The sequence below is a fragment of the Neomonachus schauinslandi genome, chromosome 5, assembly GCF_002201575.2.
Source record: "Neomonachus schauinslandi chromosome 5, ASM220157v2, whole genome shotgun sequence".
Taxonomy (NCBI): Eukaryota; Metazoa; Chordata; class Mammalia; order Carnivora; family Phocidae; genus Neomonachus; species Neomonachus schauinslandi.
In genome coordinates, this window is record NC_058407.1 from 148,624,027 (window position 1) to 148,641,974 (window position 17,948).

The 17,948-nt window shown below is 44.6% G+C and overlaps 1 protein-coding gene and 1 long non-coding RNA gene across 3 annotated transcripts in view; one reads left to right on the forward strand and one right to left on the reverse strand.

The window, feature by feature from the left end:
- MRTFB (myocardin related transcription factor B) overlaps positions 1-7,685 on the forward strand; it is a 190,217-nt gene extending 182,532 nt beyond the window's left edge. For both annotated transcript variants that reach the window (XM_021698346.1, XM_044915621.1), the window contains 2 exons: positions 3,771-3,831; positions 5,978-7,685. In XM_021698346.1, the coding sequence (XP_021554021.1) occupies positions 3,771-3,831; positions 5,978-6,510 (594 nt within the window). In that variant the 3' untranslated portion in view covers positions 6,511-7,685. The remainder of the gene's footprint in view (positions 1-3,770; positions 3,832-5,977) is intronic.
- LOC110588060 overlaps positions 1-17,948 on the reverse strand; it is a 38,707-nt gene that overhangs the window by 2,230 nt on the left and 18,529 nt on the right. The window lies entirely within an intron of this gene.

Consider the following 17,948-nt stretch of genomic DNA (forward strand, 5'->3'; position numbering starts at 1 on the left):
AGATATTTTCAGATAAAGAAAAAATAAGAATTCATCACCAGAAACCTACACGGTAAAAAATAAAATACCTAATAAAAGATGGAGGAAGTAGATCTTTATGTTTACAGGGGTTTTATATTTTATACACAATGGTACATGAAATAACCTACAAAAAATTAAGGATGTATATTGTATGCCTACAATAACTAAAGTAGTACAGCTTTTATAAAATAGAAAGATTAAGTTAGAATTCCAAAAATAAATCAAATGAATATATATTTATTTACTTGCTTGCTTGCTTGCTTGCTTATAGGACAAGAACCTTAGGAGGAACAACAGGGCAAATCAAAGCAAAATGGTAAACCCAAACTTAATCCTATCACTGATTGCACAAGACATGCCAGTGGAGAAAACGATACAATTAAAATGCAGAAATTATCAAAATGACTAAAAACAGATTCAACTATATTTTAAGATGTCTGCAGTTCCTCCCTGAGCTGGACTGAGTGACTCGCTTATAATAGCATGGGCAGAAGTGATGGTGTTGGACTTCTGATACTAGTTCATAAACGGCATGCCCCTCCTACCTTGCTCTCTCTTGGATGCTGGCTCTGGAGAAGGGCAGCTGTCATACCATGTGGACCATCCTGCAGCACTCTGGAGAGGCCCATGTGAAGGGAAACTGAGGCCTCCCATCAATAACCAGGACCAACTGGCCAGTCATGTAATGAGCCGTCTCTATAAGGACATTCTCCAGCGAAGCCTGAAGATGGATGGCTATAGCCTGGTCAACATCTTGTCTACATTCCCATGAAAGACCCCAAGCCAGAACTACCTATCTAAACTATTGCTAAATTCCTGACCCACAGAAATTGTGAGAAAATAACTCTTAAGCCACTAAACTTGTTAACGTGTAATACAATAGAGAACTAATGCATGCACCTGTAAGAGGCATACTTTTTTTTTCACTGATACAAATTTTTAAAGATTTTATTTGTTTATTTGAGAGAGTGCAAAAGCAATCACAGAGGGAGAGGGAGAAGCAAACTTGCCGCTGAGCAGGGAGCCTGATGCGGGGCTCGATCCCAGGACCCTGAGATCACGACCTGAGCTGAAGGCAGATGCTTAACTGACTGAGCCACCCAGGCGCCCCTAGTTGATACAAATTTTTATTTTTTAAGTTTTTATTTAAATTCCAGTTAACATGCAATGTAGTATTAGTTTCAGATGCACAACATAGTGATTCAGCACTTTCATGCATCACCCTGTGCTCATCACAACAAGTGCATTCCTTCATCCCCATCGCCTATTTCAGCCATCACCCACCCACCCCGTCTTCTGGTGATCATCAGTTTGTTCTCTATAGCTAAGAGTCTGTTTCTTGGTTTGAAGAAACATCCTTTAAATACAAAGACACATGTTGAAAGTAAGTAATTGGAAAATGATACAGCATGTAAACAGTACCCCTAAGTCTGGAGTAGGCAAATGATTAGAACAGCCATTTCAGCAAAAAAAAGATACACAGATGGCAAACAAGCACATGAAAAGATGTTCAACATTATGAGTCATTAGGAAAATGCACATTGAAACCCCAGTGCAATGCCCCTACGGTACGCTTGGCAGATGCCTACAATTGCAATGACTGACCGTACCAAGTGTCGACAAGAACGTGCAGCGACTGGAAATACCATACACTGCTGGTGGAAATGGAAAAAGATGATCACTTTGCAAAACAGCCATTTCTTTTTTTTTTTTTTTTAATTTTTTTTTATTCTTATGTTAATCCCCATACATTACATCATTAGTTTTAGATGAAGTGTTCCATGATTCATTGTTTGTGCATAACACCCAGTGCTCCATGCAGAATGTGCCCTCCTCAATACCCACCACCAGGCTAACCCATCCTCCCAACCCCCTCCCCTCTAGAACCCTGTTTGTTTTTCAGAGTCCATCGTCTCTCATGGTTCGTCTACCCCTCCGATTTCCCCCGCTTCATTCTTCCCCTCCCGCTACCATCTTCTTCTTTTTTTTTTTTCCTTAACATATATTGCATTATTTGTTTCAGAGGTACAGATCTGAGATTCAACAGTCTTGCACAATTCACAGCGCTTACCAGAGCACATACCCTCCCCAGTGTCTATCACCCAGTCACCCCATCCCTCCCACCCCACCCCCACTCCTGCAACCCTCAGTTTGTTTCCTGAGATTAAGAATTCCTCATATCAGTGAGATCATATGATACATGTCTTTCTCTGTTTGACTTATTTCACTCAACATAATACCCTCCAGTTCCATCCACGTCGTTGCAAATGGCAAGATCTCATTCCTTTTGATGGCTGCATAATATTCCATTGTATATATATACCACATCTTCTTTATCCATTCATCTCTTGATGGACATCTTGGCTCTTTCCACAGTTTGGCTATTGTGGACATTGCTGCTGTAAACATCGGGGTGCACGTACCCCTTTGGATCCCTACTTTTGTATCTTTGGGGTAAATACCCAGTAGTGCAATTGCTGCATCATATGGTAGCTCTATTTTCAACTTTTTGAGGAACCTCCATACAGTTTTCCAGAGTGGCTGCACCAGCTTGCATTCCCACCAACAGTGTAGGAGGGTTCCCCTTTCTCCGCATCCCCGCCAACATCTGTCATTTCCTGACTTGTTAATTTTAGCCATTCTGACTGGTGTGAGGTGGTATCTCATTGAGGTTTTGATTTGGATTTCCCTGATGCTGAGCGATATTGAGCACTTTTTCATGTGTCTGTTGGCCATTTAGATGTCTTCTTTGGAAAAATGTCTGTTCATGTCTTCTGCCCATTTCTTGATTGGATTCTTTGTTCTTCGGGTGTTGAGTTTGATGAGTTCTTTATAGATTTTGGATACTAGCCCTTTATCTGATATGTCATTTGCAAATATCTTCTCCCATTCAAAACAGCCATTTCTTAATAGCTACCCTCTGATTCCAGCATGCCCCTCCTTGATATTTACCCAGTACAGAGATTTGTACACAAATGTCCACAGCAGCTTTCTTTCTAACAGCCAAAAAATGGAAACAACCAAAACAAACCTCCTGAGCACTAAAAATATTCCTACGGTGTCCTCTCCAACATGGATAAATCTCAGAATTACTATGTTAAATGAAAGAAGCCTCCTCCACTACCAAAAGTACACATACTGTGTGGATTCATTGCTATAAAACTCGAGGAAATGTAAAGTACACTCCTCTATCATCATAAAAGGCCGTCACTGGGTTGTCTGGAGATGAGAGAACTATGACAAAAGGCCAGTGAGGAAACTTGCAGGGCAATGGGTTGGTTTGCTACCTTGATTTTGTTGACAGTATTATGGGTATATACAGACGTCAAAGCTTAACAGACTGTGCACTCTATAAAAGTGTAGTTGATTGGAGGTCAGCTAACTCTCAGGAAAGCTGAAAGAATATAGTATGATCACCTTTATACATACCTTACATTTTTACCTAAATGCAAATGAATAAAGTATTTTTAAAAGCAAGTATTAGCAGCCTCTCAAAATGCAGTGTTAAAAAGTAAGGGAAATGTACAGGTCAGCTGATCTAGGTTATCGGCCCCATTCTTGCTCTGTCAGCTCATCAGCTGTGACACACTGGGTAAATGGCTTAATGTCTCTGGTGACCTCAGTGTTCTCAAAATTATCAAATGATAGAGTAGAACTAGATGTTCTGTAAGGTTGCTCAGAGCTCCCAATTAGATAATCCTTCCACGCCTGTAGGAAAGAAGGCTAATCTCTATTCTCCTTTGTTGTAGATTTCCAATGCACACAGCCAGCAGATGGACGACCTCTTTGATATCCTCATTAAGAGTGGAGGTAGGTCACAAGTCACATCACACCCCGAGTAACCTTTTATGACAAGTTTATGAACATTTTCCTTTAGAGTTCACGGCCTATCTTGGAGTAGTGAGAAATGTAGTCTAATTCCAACCAAGTTTACTGTTTTCAATATGTTCAATTAGGACATTAAAACAACTTATAAATGGAGGAAAAGTCACTGTTTCAGCTTAAAACAATAACATAATGTTAGATTTTATCCATAGATCTATGCCTGCTGAAAACAACAGACCATCTCAAAATAGCCAAGTAGAGCCAAATTTAAATTCCACGTTGAAAAACTTCAAAACCTGTCCCATACATAGGTGATTGTGAGGGGGATAAAAGCACTCGGCTGCACACACTAATGTTGTAACAACCACCTTATGTAGAACAGGCCCTAGTATCTCGGTGAAAATTTAAAGGCAGTTTTAAAGCACTTTCTACGTGTAATTGAAAATCTTAGCCTTTATAGTGTATCATCTTAAAAAGGGATAAAGGATATTAACCACACACACACACACACACACAAAATCAAGGATCTCTACCTCAGCAAATGTATCTTTCAAAATAAGCATAAAAATCAGTATTTTAAAATTGAAAATGCTGTTTTGGAATAAAGTATTCTTAAGTTACCTGGATGAAAGGAGTTTTATTTAGATTTTTAAACAATGGTCAAAATTTCTCCGTTCATAGCAGGTACTATTTGGTTTTGAAGACACAAGGAAATTCCTGATATTTAATTATAGCTCTACACACGCAGATAGATTTTTTTTCTAAGAACTACACTGGCCTCGCAAAATAACTTCTATCTATGCTATGGAAATAAACGTTTCACGGCCTGATTTTAAGGTGTTTTTTTTTTTTTTAATGCATTTTGCCAAACCTGGTGAAAACACTTTCTCATTGATTAAAGGGAGTAATTTTTACAGCCTAAACTTAGAAATTAAAATGTGACAAAGTCATCAAATGAGTTATTTCCTACAAGTAATTTTTTTTTAATGGCCAAGTATCCAATGAGGACATTATATTATTGTGAACGAATACCAATGATAATGAAAACAGAGATTTAAAGAGTTGATTCTGAGACTGGTTACCTAGAACTGTCAGCTTTCAGAACAATTCTAGAGCGGACTACAGGAAATGACAAACAACAAACTGTACTCAAGACACACGCAGGGAGAAGAATCAGTCCACTCGGTCGACACAGTGCACACGGTCAGTCCACATGGTCGACAACTCACACATAGGAGTCTGAGTGTTTCTGCATCCCAGTCACTGAGTTCCCACAGCTCTTAGCAGATCCATTTCTCCTCCCGTATTTGCATAGAAATGAAACCAATGAGATACCCATAAGAAAGTAAAAAAGAAACTTTATCCAAATAAATGTATTAAATGAACGCTGGTGTCTAGAGCAGATGGTGCCTTCACTTTCTACTTGATCTGGCAAGGAAGAACTCATCATCAGTGCTTATTAACACATCTGCCAGGTCTTTAAGATTCTAGGTAAACTCAGAAAACGAGACAAAAAAGTCAGAAAAATAAGGTAAAGAAGGTCAAAGGAGCTGTGTGTTAGCTTTAATTCGGGAATAAAATAAGATGGCTTTGTATCTCTTTAGAACTTTATGCAGAACATATATGGCTGAACTGGGCACGCAGTTCAACTGTAACAGTAATAGGAAAAAGAATATAATTAGATCCGTCATGATATTCAGAATGTACTTCATGTCTGCACAAACGGGACATACCTTTTGACTTTAAGGGTGGCAACCACAGTGATGGCAGATCCACGGTAGCCTGTCTGAAGCCTGAAGTAACTGAGAACAAGGACCCAAAGATCAAATACTCAAATAAATCCACCGACTCCTACCTAGTGGCATACAATTGCATGTGATGCTTACCACTCTTACTAAAAAGGATAGAAAGCATATCAGAATGTTATAAATTTAAATGCTTGTTTAACTAAAATGAGCCATCACCCTCTAGGTTACCAAGGAGCATACCTGACCAACAGCATTCTCTTGCTCCTACCCCTACGATGGTCTAAGTCCTCAAGGAATAGTTAAACAACTGTCCTGGTAACTGATAGAAATGTTTCCAGAGTAATAAATCATTACTTACTGATCACTTACGTTATTTTGCACAGAGATTTCCCTCCCTATCAAAGAGGAGCCTTCGCCTATTTCCAAAATGAGACCAGTGACAGCCAGCATCACCACAATGCCAGTCAACACAGTGGTGTCCCGGCCACCACCCCAAGTCCAGATGGCACCACCCATCTCCTTAGAACCCATGAGCAGTTTATCTGCCAGCTTAGAGAACCAGCTGGAAGCGTTCTTGGATGGCACTTTACCCTCGGCCAACGAAATTACTCCACTACAAAGCAGCAGTGACGACAGGGAGCCCTTCTCTCTGATCGAGGACCTCCAGAACGATCTGCTGAGTCACTCGAGCGTGCTGGACCACTCACACTCCCCCATGGAGACTTCCGAGGCCCAGTTTGCTGCCAGCACCCCATGTCTGTCACTTGACCTTTCGGACTCAAACTTGGACAACATGGAGTGGCTGGACATTACCATGCCTAACACGTCAGGACTCACTCCCCTCAGCACGCCCGCTCCCAGCATGTTCTCCGCTGACTTTCTAGATCCACAGGACCTGCCCTTGCCGTGGGACTAACATCAGATTGTCCTTCGAGTCCATGACGTTTAAGAAGATGAAGATCATTCTCAAAGGTCAGATTTTAGAGACAGATCCATAGTTGCATTGTTGCAATTACAATATGTTGTCACGGAAAGAAGGGATAGATGGTCACAGCCTGGAAACCGAGTGTGAAAACATTTCACTGCACTGAGCAGTGAATTTCTACAACTTAACATAGCACAGGGCCTTCTGAAAAACCACTGGTCAAAGAAGACTCACCTGTTTCTCCAGACTTGGGCAAAGAATGAATAAAGACAGAAGAGGGACGTGTGCAGGAGCGTGACACGAGGATGCTCCGGTCATCAACTGAACTACACTTACGCCTCTGCGGTCACCTTAAGACGCCACCTACAAGGCAGACAGCTGCACTCCCTACAGAGTGCCCGTGGCGGGAGGTGAGCGGCCCCTGCATGCGGTGTGTCCTAGAACAGGCCGGAGCCGGGCCCCAGGCGGCAGAGGCCGTGGAGGGCGCCCGCCCGCCCGTTCCCAGACAGCTTGCAGCTGCAGACTTCTGCCTCCGTTCGGAAACCAACATCGTTTTCCTGTGTCGTAGTCTGTGATTTGGGGAATCTTACCGTAGCTTCCCACATTTAAATTGAAGTGGAAGATCTTTCACTGTCACCTGATGTCTCCAAAATACTGTCCTAAGCCATCCACTGTACAAAGTCCACGTATACTGGTAACACTGAAAATTCTATTAGCGATCCTCGGGGTTGATTAGATGGATTTTAATGTGTATATTAGACATTTGTATGTACACTCTGACATTGTGGTATGTACAGCCTACATTGGGGTAAGGAATTGGGTATCCAGTGGTCCTACTTGTTTTAGTAACTCAACTATTTCTAGAGTACTTGAGCCATGTGTATTTCCATATTTAAAGAAATGCCGACTGATTTCAGGTAACCAGACCCATCTCAAAGAACCAAGGAAGGCTTTAGTGTAAAATACCCTTCTGAGCTGTTGAGTTGCAAAGAGAGGGCAGAGGAGAAGTGTGCCAGGAGCCCCGAATGTTCCTTGCAGGGGCTCCGGGTGAGAATCTCAGCGGGCTGGCTGCCGGGCCCCAGCTCTGGCCGCCTCTTCTCAGCCGTTTTCCCAGACGGTCATTTTTCAGGCTTGTAACTGGATGATATACCCGAGCTCTCACTAGATTAGCAAGCCGAAGATAGAAAAACTGGAGGTTTTACTAGTCGTTGTTTTATATAGAAAAGAAGTTATCACACATTTGCTGAGTAGTTTCTTAAGAATTTTTTTAAATGCCAACTATTACAGGACTTCCAAAATTATTTCAGGCTAGTCATTTAAGGATATGACAAAATGTAAATAACTGAAAGAAAAAAAAAAAAAACCTAAACCTACCAAAAAAGTGTGAAGGTGTTTGTTAAATAATATTATCACGCTCTACACCTCACTTCGTGTAAACCCGAGGGTCAGGTTGCTTTCTCTGGGTCCTTAGATGGTGATATTCCCACAGTGACATGAAAGAGCCAACCTGACCCATTATTCGGAAAGAATTTGGGCATCACTGCTGGGTTTGCGCTTTGCCTAAGAGCTGATCTTACTTCATATCTTTATCTTGGTTTGTAGATTTTACTCCATGTAAGGAAAGTTTGTTTTTCCAGTATTCAGCCGCCCAGAACACTGGAGCCCTCTGTTAACTGGCATTTCCCAACTTGAAAGACTTTGGAAGGGTTCAGGGCAGAAGCAGTTATGCTCAGTGTGGTCTGAGGGAGTAGTTTAAACATTTAGAAACTGGTTATCCCACGCCTGGAATCCAGTAACCTGGTTCAGCACAACGCCGCCATGTGAGCCAGGCCAAGAGAGTGTGTCACCCCAGGTGGGACGGGCGACCCCAGTCCGCCCCTTCCAGAAGGGCCTGTCTCCGGGGACAGGGCTGTCTACTTGGGCAGGTACTGTCTGAGGGTGGTCTTGGCCGTGGGTTTTTGTCTGGGGCTTACCTCCTCCACCGTGGACTCGTAGGAGGCAAGTGACCAGCTAGCGCTGTTGACTCTCATGGACTTTGTATTTCCACCAGCCTGAGTTACGCACCTAGATGCTTTCCTCGCCCTCAGCTCTCCCGTTGCTTTTTCAAAACAAGGTCTGAAACGTGCCACAGGAAGGGTGCTGTCCAAAAATACACACTTGAGTGCAGAGAATGCCAGCCCACTAGCCTGCTTGCTTTTGACTAGGAATTGCTGAAGTACCCACTTCACACATGGGTTCAAACCCTTACATACAGGGCTTCCTCGAAAGGGAGGGCAAGGAGCCTCCCGACCCGAACTCCACCAGCCCCCCACTCGCACCATTCCGCCGCGCCCTCCCGTCCTGGCTCGGGCGACAGCCCGTGTGGCAGGGAGGCCGCCGTCCGGGGTCCCAGCTCCGTGTTCGAGGTTAGCATGAGGACACAGACATGTGCAGCAGGTGACGTGACCAAAGACGACGCTGTCATCGAGGCCCCTCTGACCTGACTCACTGTACACAGGGTAAGCGGCGGGGAAGGCGTGCCCCACAGAGGACTATCTTTATTGTCACAGCCATAAAGCACAGGGCAGGCCAGCCGGGATGCGTGCGTGTAGCGTAGACGTGGGAGTGTGGTCCGCCGTCTTGCAGAACATCATATTGCCAAGGAAAGAACCAGCTCCTGGACGTGCGCCCTCCCGTCCAGTCTGACTTCCCTGAATATTCCCGAAACACCGCGCATCGAGCTTGCCTCTCTAGGGTATGCAAGTACCAGCTCGTGTGCTCCAGGGCAGGATGCACGCAAAGCCCAGAGCTTCTCCGGGCTTTGCGAGTCTAGGGGCCTGGGGTCACCTTGGAGATTTCAGCAGCGCATGTCTAGGGAGGCCCCTCCGGCGTGTTGCTGGGGGTTCGCGTGCTAGCGTTCTTCCTGAATTGTGCAATCTACTGTACAGTATTGGCCACATATTTGTACATAGATATATTCTCAATTCGTGGGATTTCTTGCTCAGATACTCTGTGTTTTATAGGACTATTTTTGTAATGCTAGAGAGATCTTATTTAAGTTTCCTTTTTAAAAACTGCCCGGTTCTGTGATCCATGTAACTGACACTTTAGGAAGTGCGATTTCAGAAGGCAGTCTGGTGCAGCCCCAAGTGATGTGTCGGCAGCGTGTCACCCATTTGGTCACCACAGTGGACTCAGGCTTCCTCTGCCCTCCCCCCACCCCAGATCATTCCAGGCCACCTCGCTTTCTTCGGCGCCCGTTCAGAATTCCCAGGCTGAAACCAGCCACGCAGCTGTCCCCACAAGTGATGGGACAGTCCCTCTCCCGTCCCCAGACAGGCTCCTGCCGGCGGTCACTTTAGAGAGGGATGGCCCGTTTCTCCGGATCCACACAGAACCCTCCCTGTTGGGTCACCCCTCTCCGCACACATGCATCCTCCTGACCCCTGGCAACAGAGCAGACTACCGAACTGTCCACTGCCCTGGAGGCCACGGAATTAGCCCAGGTGATCCAAGCGCGTTAACTGGAAGGGCAGCTCCGTCGAGGAGCACAGCTTCCGAGGGCAGGTCTGTGTGTTTGGAGAGCATCCTAACTGCGCTTCGGCTCACCTTCTAAGTGGCTGTAGTCCCCACTGGAAAATAACAAGACGCGGCCATTCTTTGCCCTGTCTCCAACCCTGCCGATGCGCGGGTCTGTCCGGGCCACCTTTTCCATTTGTGAGGTGACTCTGCCTGCAGGACCACAAGGAGGCCCCCGTGTGCTCCCCGTTCACCCCTCCTCGCACTATCTGAGGAGTACGTGCGTCCCCGCAGAGGCTTTCTAAGCCGCGATCTCGGATTCAAGGCCCGGGCGCCACCCAGCTGCCCGTGTTTACAAAAGAGCACTTCCCCCTCTGCACTAACACATAGCTCTGTGAATCGTGACCAGGAACTGTCACCGGTCCGTGACAGCAGGATGGCAATCTCAGACCAGAGGTGCCGTCTGGAATCTAAACAGGTCATTGGCGATAATCAGTACAGCTAGTCATGTTCAACAGAGCTTTGTGCCAACTACTAAGAGAAAGCTTTAACCAAGTTCATAGAATCACCGAGACTCATAACAATTACCTCTCGACATTCTGCTGTAAGGAAACTTGCTGACTGGGGACGAGGAGGGAGCATTTAGGAGAGGGTTTAGTATCTACCAAAAGTACTTAACCTCAAGTAACCAAGAGTAATGCAAACTTGCTTTAAAGGAACCAAAGGCATTGCCAAGTATTTGCCAAAAGGAGGCACTTTTTATTTAAAATTTGAGACTAACGAGATCTCAACAGTCAGTCCCAAAAAGGTATTATCCATTTAAGGTTATAATTTTCACAAAGATGTAGATACTTCTCTGTTGTTTTCATGTAAAATAGTATAGATTTGTTTTGTTTGTTTAAGAATAATACATATTTAGTAGTAATACAGAGTTTCTTCCTAAGTGCAGATTAGTTTCCTTTTCTCTTGCTTGCAATAGAAACACAGCGTGATAGGTGTTTCTCTTCTTATTTTCATGGTCACATTATGTCTTAGCATCTCACTTTATGAAAACAAGGAGAAAGATACCAACCTACAGAGCCCCGCTTACTAAAGCACTAGCTTAATAAACAAAAAAATTATGGCAATCGGGGGGTCCATTCATGTATTGCCTTTATGTTGTTTTTTAAAAGAAAACCATGATGCCTTTGTATTTGCTGTTTGCACCCCTGAAATCAATTCCGTATCATGTCTGAATGCCATACATTTTGCACATGTACTGTACATAGTAACGCATACTGTATTTTTATATGTGTGCGCAGTTATCATCAGATCTTTTGTACATAGTGGCAGTATTGTAGCCGGTCGGGAAACGTTTGATATCTCAGCAATTTTGCATTTTTGTGTCTCAAATAAAAAACATTTTGATGTACTACCGGTTCTTGCTATGCGGAGGGCGGACCACACCCTATGGGTCGGGCGAGCCCCAGCAGAGCTGGGCACGGGCACGGGCTTCGCAGGGGCCCCCACCTTCAGAACACCCCTCACAGCACCTGGCCACAGACAAAACCGAGGCGAACCCTGCAGCTCACACGTCGAGGGGACCTCCCTCCCCCAAGCCCAGGAACGTGGGATACAATATAGAAGCCGGGACTGGCTGAGCTTGAACGTGACAACATTGACACCAAAGTCATGTTCCTTCTCCTACAAGCGTAAGGAAGCACTGCAGGGAAGGAAGGCCTGATAAAGCATGGAGAGCACATCCACGCACGGGGGAAACACGCACACTTTGGTAGCAGTAAAGCCACCAACAAAATTCCCCAAAGACCCAGAGAGTCCTTCAACGTGACCAAGTTTCAAAAAGCTACAGGAGGTGTTTTTATCGACCATACAAAACTGGTCTTTAGAATTGGGTATTCTTTTCCTAAAATGGCATTTAATTTTCAATTTAGAAGCCCATGGCTAAGATAAAGTTTTGAGGAAAACAGCATGATACTTGCCTCCTTGCTCTGGTGAAATAAAATGGCCATGAGTAAACTGGATGGGCAACCGGGCCTTGCACATCGCTGACCGTGTCGCCCGCAGAGAGGGAGAAAACAGAGATCACGGGTTACCTAACTACTACAACATGGTCGTTAGCTGCGACATGAGGGACCAAGACAGCAGCCTCAACAGATCAGTAGGTCCATGATGTTCCCAAGGGCCTAAAACATTTGGCACCTCACACGTTACCAGCCAGTGTCCCCGCCCGGGGGAGAGAAAATGCTGTCAGAGGGAGCAGGGAAGGTGCCCGGCCTTGGAGGAGAGGCCGCGGGACAGAGCAGGGGGCTCTAGGGAAGGTGGGCGGTAGACATGGCGTGCGCATGGAAAGTACGTTCCAGGCAGAGAGAACAGCCTGGGCAAAGAGGCCAGAGATAACGAGCGATTGGGGCTCAGGCCCTGCCGTACGCCCGGCCACAGGCTAGATGCTGGGGTTGGGCTGTGGGACCCCCTCCACGCAGAAAGTCGGAGAAACCAGGTCTGCACAGGTAGGGGCGAGCTGGGCATTCAAGGATCCCAGGCCCGGAGGGACCTCAGCTTCTCTCGATCATTCTGTTAACGTTTGGGTAACACAGAGCCTTGGAGAGCTTTTCCGATACTGGACACAGTCATCATTCAGCATCTTCATAACCCCCGACAGCACATTCGCTCTAGAATCAAGGTGAATATCACATCACCTGTAAACACAGACACACCCACACGCTCAGCGACAGAGGGAAATGAACGGGAGCCAATCCGCGTTGCAGTCAAACACCAGCACGGAGCCAAGACCGTCTTCATGACGGATGGGAACCACATGTCCCCGGCCATTTAATGCGGCCCCACAATCCTCTCGAAGGTTTCTCATCCCCTCGTGACCCTTCCCTCCCCCCTCCTATCACAAATAGCTTACCTTCTGATAAGTCTAATAGCTATTCATTTGAACCTGCTTTAACTTTCCGAAAGAACCTTCATCTTGATATATCCTGCCTGTCTTCTCTGTTAATGTTTATGGCAAGTTACTAAAATTAAACCCATAGTGTGTCATTAGACAAAACACAAAGATGCTCAACGTTCGGAAGGCCCTCTTGTTGGACAGGACTGTGTCACAGATCATCCCGGGGCGGGGGGGGGCAGTTACCCCAGCGGACTCACCCCTGGGCCACACGTACAGGAGACTCAAAAGCATCTAAAACCCACAGGATACAAATGCTGGTGTGGTCCTGTCCAGCGTTGACAGGGAACTGATGCTGAGGGGGGGCCTGTATTCAGGTTCATAGTTAAGAATGTCAAGTGCTAGGGGCACCTGGGTGGCTCAGTCGGTTAAGCGACTGCCTTCGGCTCAGGTCATGATCCTCGAGTCCTGCTCAGCAGGGGGGTCTGCTTCTCCCTCTGCCCTCTTCCCTCTCGTGTTCTCTGTCTCTCATTCTCTCTCTCGCAGATAAATCTTTAAAAAAAAAAAAATGTCAAGTGCTTCCCATCAGACACTCCAGTGTCGGCCTTGGAGAGCTTTCGCTGGGCCTCATCTCCCACAGCTGGATGGCCCTCAAGTCCACACTCAGCAGAGTGGCAAACGAAGCTGGGCACCCATGAAGTTCCCACGACCAAGGGTACAGGTACACTGGTTTTGTTACGGCACTTCTTTAAGCACTGGAAAAGGTCTGCAAAGCCGTCCAGACAAGTAGCTTTATGTTCCCTACTTAAATTATGTCATGTCAAACAACATGGAAGGTTGACCAGGACATCACATTCACTAGAGATACAGAAGCCACAGTGGGGACCAAAAAAAAAAAAAAAGGTGCTACAACAAAAGCTACTTACCCCTCTCCCCACACCCTCAGGACACAGCGCCGGCGAATGGGAAGGCAGCCGGGGACGGAGACATAGTCAGTGCTGCTAGACCCCAGACCCTGCGCCAAACACTTTATACAACCTCAGTGAACCACAAGTCTATGAGCTAAGAACTGCTATTACCCCCATTCTATAGATGTGGCAACTGAGGACAGAGAAGGAAATGATTTGCCTGAAATTACAAAGGAAGCAGAGCCTGGATGTGAGACCACGCTTCCGATACCCCAGAACCCAGACCCTTTCTGCAGACTCGGTGCGTACAACACTTCCTCTCCGTTCCGATAGGTTACAAATTCAACCGGTCACGGCTGACTTCATTTACATCAGTCATGAGGTTCACCCCCAAGTGGGTGTCTCTCAAGTCTCAATCTCACACATTTTTACCAAGTAGCTACTCCTGGGAATGGTGTGTGGCATTCAGGGAGGGCTTTGACTGGGTTAGCCAGCCACAACCAGGATTACAAGACCAGGATGTCATAAATGAGCGCCCCCTGGCCAGGCCACACACATGAGTGACTCACAACCAAACTCTGCCTATCAAGGCTGGGACTTCTGTAGCCCCTTGAGCACATCCAGAAGCCCAAGAGTCACAGAACAGGGACGCCTGGGTGGCTCAGCTGGTTAAGCGTCTGCCTTCGGCTCGGGTCATGATCCCAGGGTCCTGGGATCGAGTCCCGCATCGGGCTCCTTGCTCAGCGGGGAGCCTGCTTCTCCCTCTCCCTCTGCCCCTCCCCCTGCTTGTGCTCTCTATCTCTCTGTCAAATAAATAAATAAAATCTTTTTAAAAAAGGAGTTACAGAACAATTTTACAACACCTAATAAAGTTGAAGATACAAACTCTGTGACTCTGCTTTTTTGGTATCCATCCCCGAGAAGCGCCCTTGCCCCCAGACCGTCACGTGCCAGAGTGAACACTAACGCATCCAGAGCAAACAAGAGAAACAACCGTATGCCTTTCAGTCTGACAACTTTTAAACACAGCCATTTTCATAAATGCACTAAATCAAAAAATCAAATGTGTCAACATAAAAGAATCTCCAAACAAAAGGTTTCGGGAAAGAAAGTGCAGGAAGAAGCAGAGGTAACCCAAGTCACATTTGTTTAAAAATAAAAAAGAGGGGCACCTGGGTGACTCAGTCGTTAAGCATCTGCCTTCAGCTCCGGTCATGATCCTGGGGGTCCTGGGATCGAGTCCCGCATAGGACTCCCTGCTCTGCAGGAAGCCTGCTTCCCCCTCTCCCACTCCCCCTGCTTGTGTTCCCTCTCTCGCTGTGTCTCTCTCTGTCAAATAAATATCTAAAATAAAATAAAAATAGAAAAGAGTTATAAGGGAATAGTATAAACAACTGTATGCCAATAAATTCACTTAGATGAAACAGACAAATCCCTAGAAAGACACAACTACTGAAAACTGACTCAAGAAGAAATCGGAAATACGAATAGACCTACAACAAGTAAAGAAAATGAATTAATTTTTAGAAACTGCCAACAAGATGGCTTCACTGGTGAATTCTACCAAAAATTCAAAGAAGAATTAATACCAATTTTTCACAAACTCTTTGAAAAATGAGAGCACTTCCCAACTCACTCTATTAGGTATGACCCTGACACCAACACCAGATAAAGACATGACAAGAAAACAAAATAAACAGACCAGTACTGGTTAGGAATATACATACAAACATCATAAACAAAAGACTAGCAAACCAAATACAGCAACAAAAAAAAAGTACTATACATTAAAATATTTTCACATTCTCAAGGGCTTTGAATGACACATTGGACCAGATGGACTTAACAGATATATTCAGAACATTCCACCCTAAAGCAACAGAATACACATTCTTCTCGAGTGCACATGGAACATTCTCCAGAATAGATCACATCCTGGGTCACACATCAGGTCTCAACCGGTACCAAAAGATTGGGATCATTTCCTGCATATTTTCGGACCACAATGCTTTGAAACTGGAACTCAATCACAAGAGGAAAGTGGGAAAGAACTCAAATACATGGAGGCTAAAGAGCAGCCTACTAAAGAATGAATGGGTCAACCAGGAAATTAGAGAAGAATTTAAAAAATTCATGGGAACAAATGAAAATGAAAACACAACTGTTCAAAACCTTTGGGATACAGCAAAGGCGGTCCTACGAAGGAAGTATATAGCAATACGAGCCTTTCTCAAGGAACAAGAAGAGTCTCAAATACACAACCTAACCTTACACCTACAGGAGGTGGAGAAAGAACAGCAAATAAAGCCTAAATCCAGCAGGGGAAGAGAAAGAATAAAGATCAGAGCAGAAATCAATGCAAAAGAAACCAAAAGCACAGCAGAACAGATCAACGAAACTAGGAGCTGGTTCTTTGAAAGAATTAATAAGATTGATAAACCCCTGGCCAGACTTATCAAAAAGAAAAGAGAAAGGACCCAAATAAAATCATGAATGAAAGAGGACAGATCACAACCAACACCAAAGAAATACCAACAATTATAAGAACATATTATGAGCAACTATATGCCAACAAATTAGGCAATCTGGAAGAAATGGAAGCATTCCTAGAGACGTATAAACTACCAAAACTGAAACAGGAAGAAGTAAAAAAAACCTGAACATGCCCCGCATCCGGCTCCCTGCTCTGCAGGAAGCCTGCTTCTCCCTCTCCCACTGCCCCTGCTTGTGTTCCCTCTCTCGCTGTGTCTCTGTCAAAGAAATAAATAAAATCTTAAAAAAATATTTAAAAAAAAAAAACCTGAACAGACCCATAACCAGCAAGGAAATTGAAGCAGTAATAAAAAATCTCCCAAAAAACAAGAGTCCAGGGCCAGATGGCTTCCCAGGGGAATTCTACCAAACATTTAAGGATGAATTAATACCTATTTTTCTGAAGCTGTTTCAAAAAATAGAAATGGAAGGAAAACTTGCAAACTTTTTCTATGAGACCAGCATTACCTTGATCCCAAAACCAGACAAAGACCCCACCAAAAAGAATTACAGACCAATATCCCTGATGGACATGGATGCCAAAATTCTCACCAAAATATTAGCCAATAGGATCCAACAGTACATTAAAAGGATCATTTACCATGACCAAGTGGGACTTATTCCTGGGCTGCAAGAGTGGTTATATCCACAAATCAATCAATGTGATACACTATGTAAATAAAAGAAAGGACAAGAACCATATGATCCTCTCAATAGATGCAAAAATAGCATTTGACAAAGTTTTTGACTAAAACTCTTCACGGTGTAGGGATATACAGAACATACCTCAATATCATAAAAGCCATATACAAAAAGCCCACAGAGAGTATCATTCTCAATGGGGAAAAACTGAGAGCTTCCCCCTAAGGTCAGGAACACGGCAGGGATGTCCACTATCACCACTGCTATTCAACATAGTATTGGAAGTCCTAGCCACAGCAATCAGACAACAAAAAGAAATAAAAGGCATCCAAATCAGCAAAGAAGTAGTAAGTCTCACTCTTGGCCGATGACATGATACTCTATGTGGAAAACCCAAAAGACCCCACCCCAAAATTGCTAGAATTCATACAGGCATTCAGCAACGTGGCAGGATATAAAATCAGTGCACAGAAATCAGGTGCACTTCTATACACTAACAATGAAACAGAAGAAAGAGAAATGGCGGAGTTAATCCCATTTACAACTACACCCAAAAACCATAAGATACCTAGGAATAAATCTAACCAAAGAGGCAAAGGATCTGCACTCAGAAAACTAGAGAACACTCATGAAAGAAATTGAGGAAAACACAAAGAAATGGAAAAACATTCTATGCTCATGGGCTGGAAGAACAAATACTGTTAAAATGTCTATGCTACCTAAAGCTATCTATACATTCAATACAATCCCTATCAAAATACCATCCACTTTTTTCAAAGAAATGGAACAAATAAGCCTAAAATTTGTATGGAACCAGAAAAGGCCCCAAATAGCCAGAGGAATGTTGAAAAAGAAAAGCAAAGCTGGTGGCCTCACAATTCCAGACTTCCAGCTCTATTACAAAGCTGTCATCATCAAGACAGTATGGTACTGGCACAAAAACAGACACACAGATT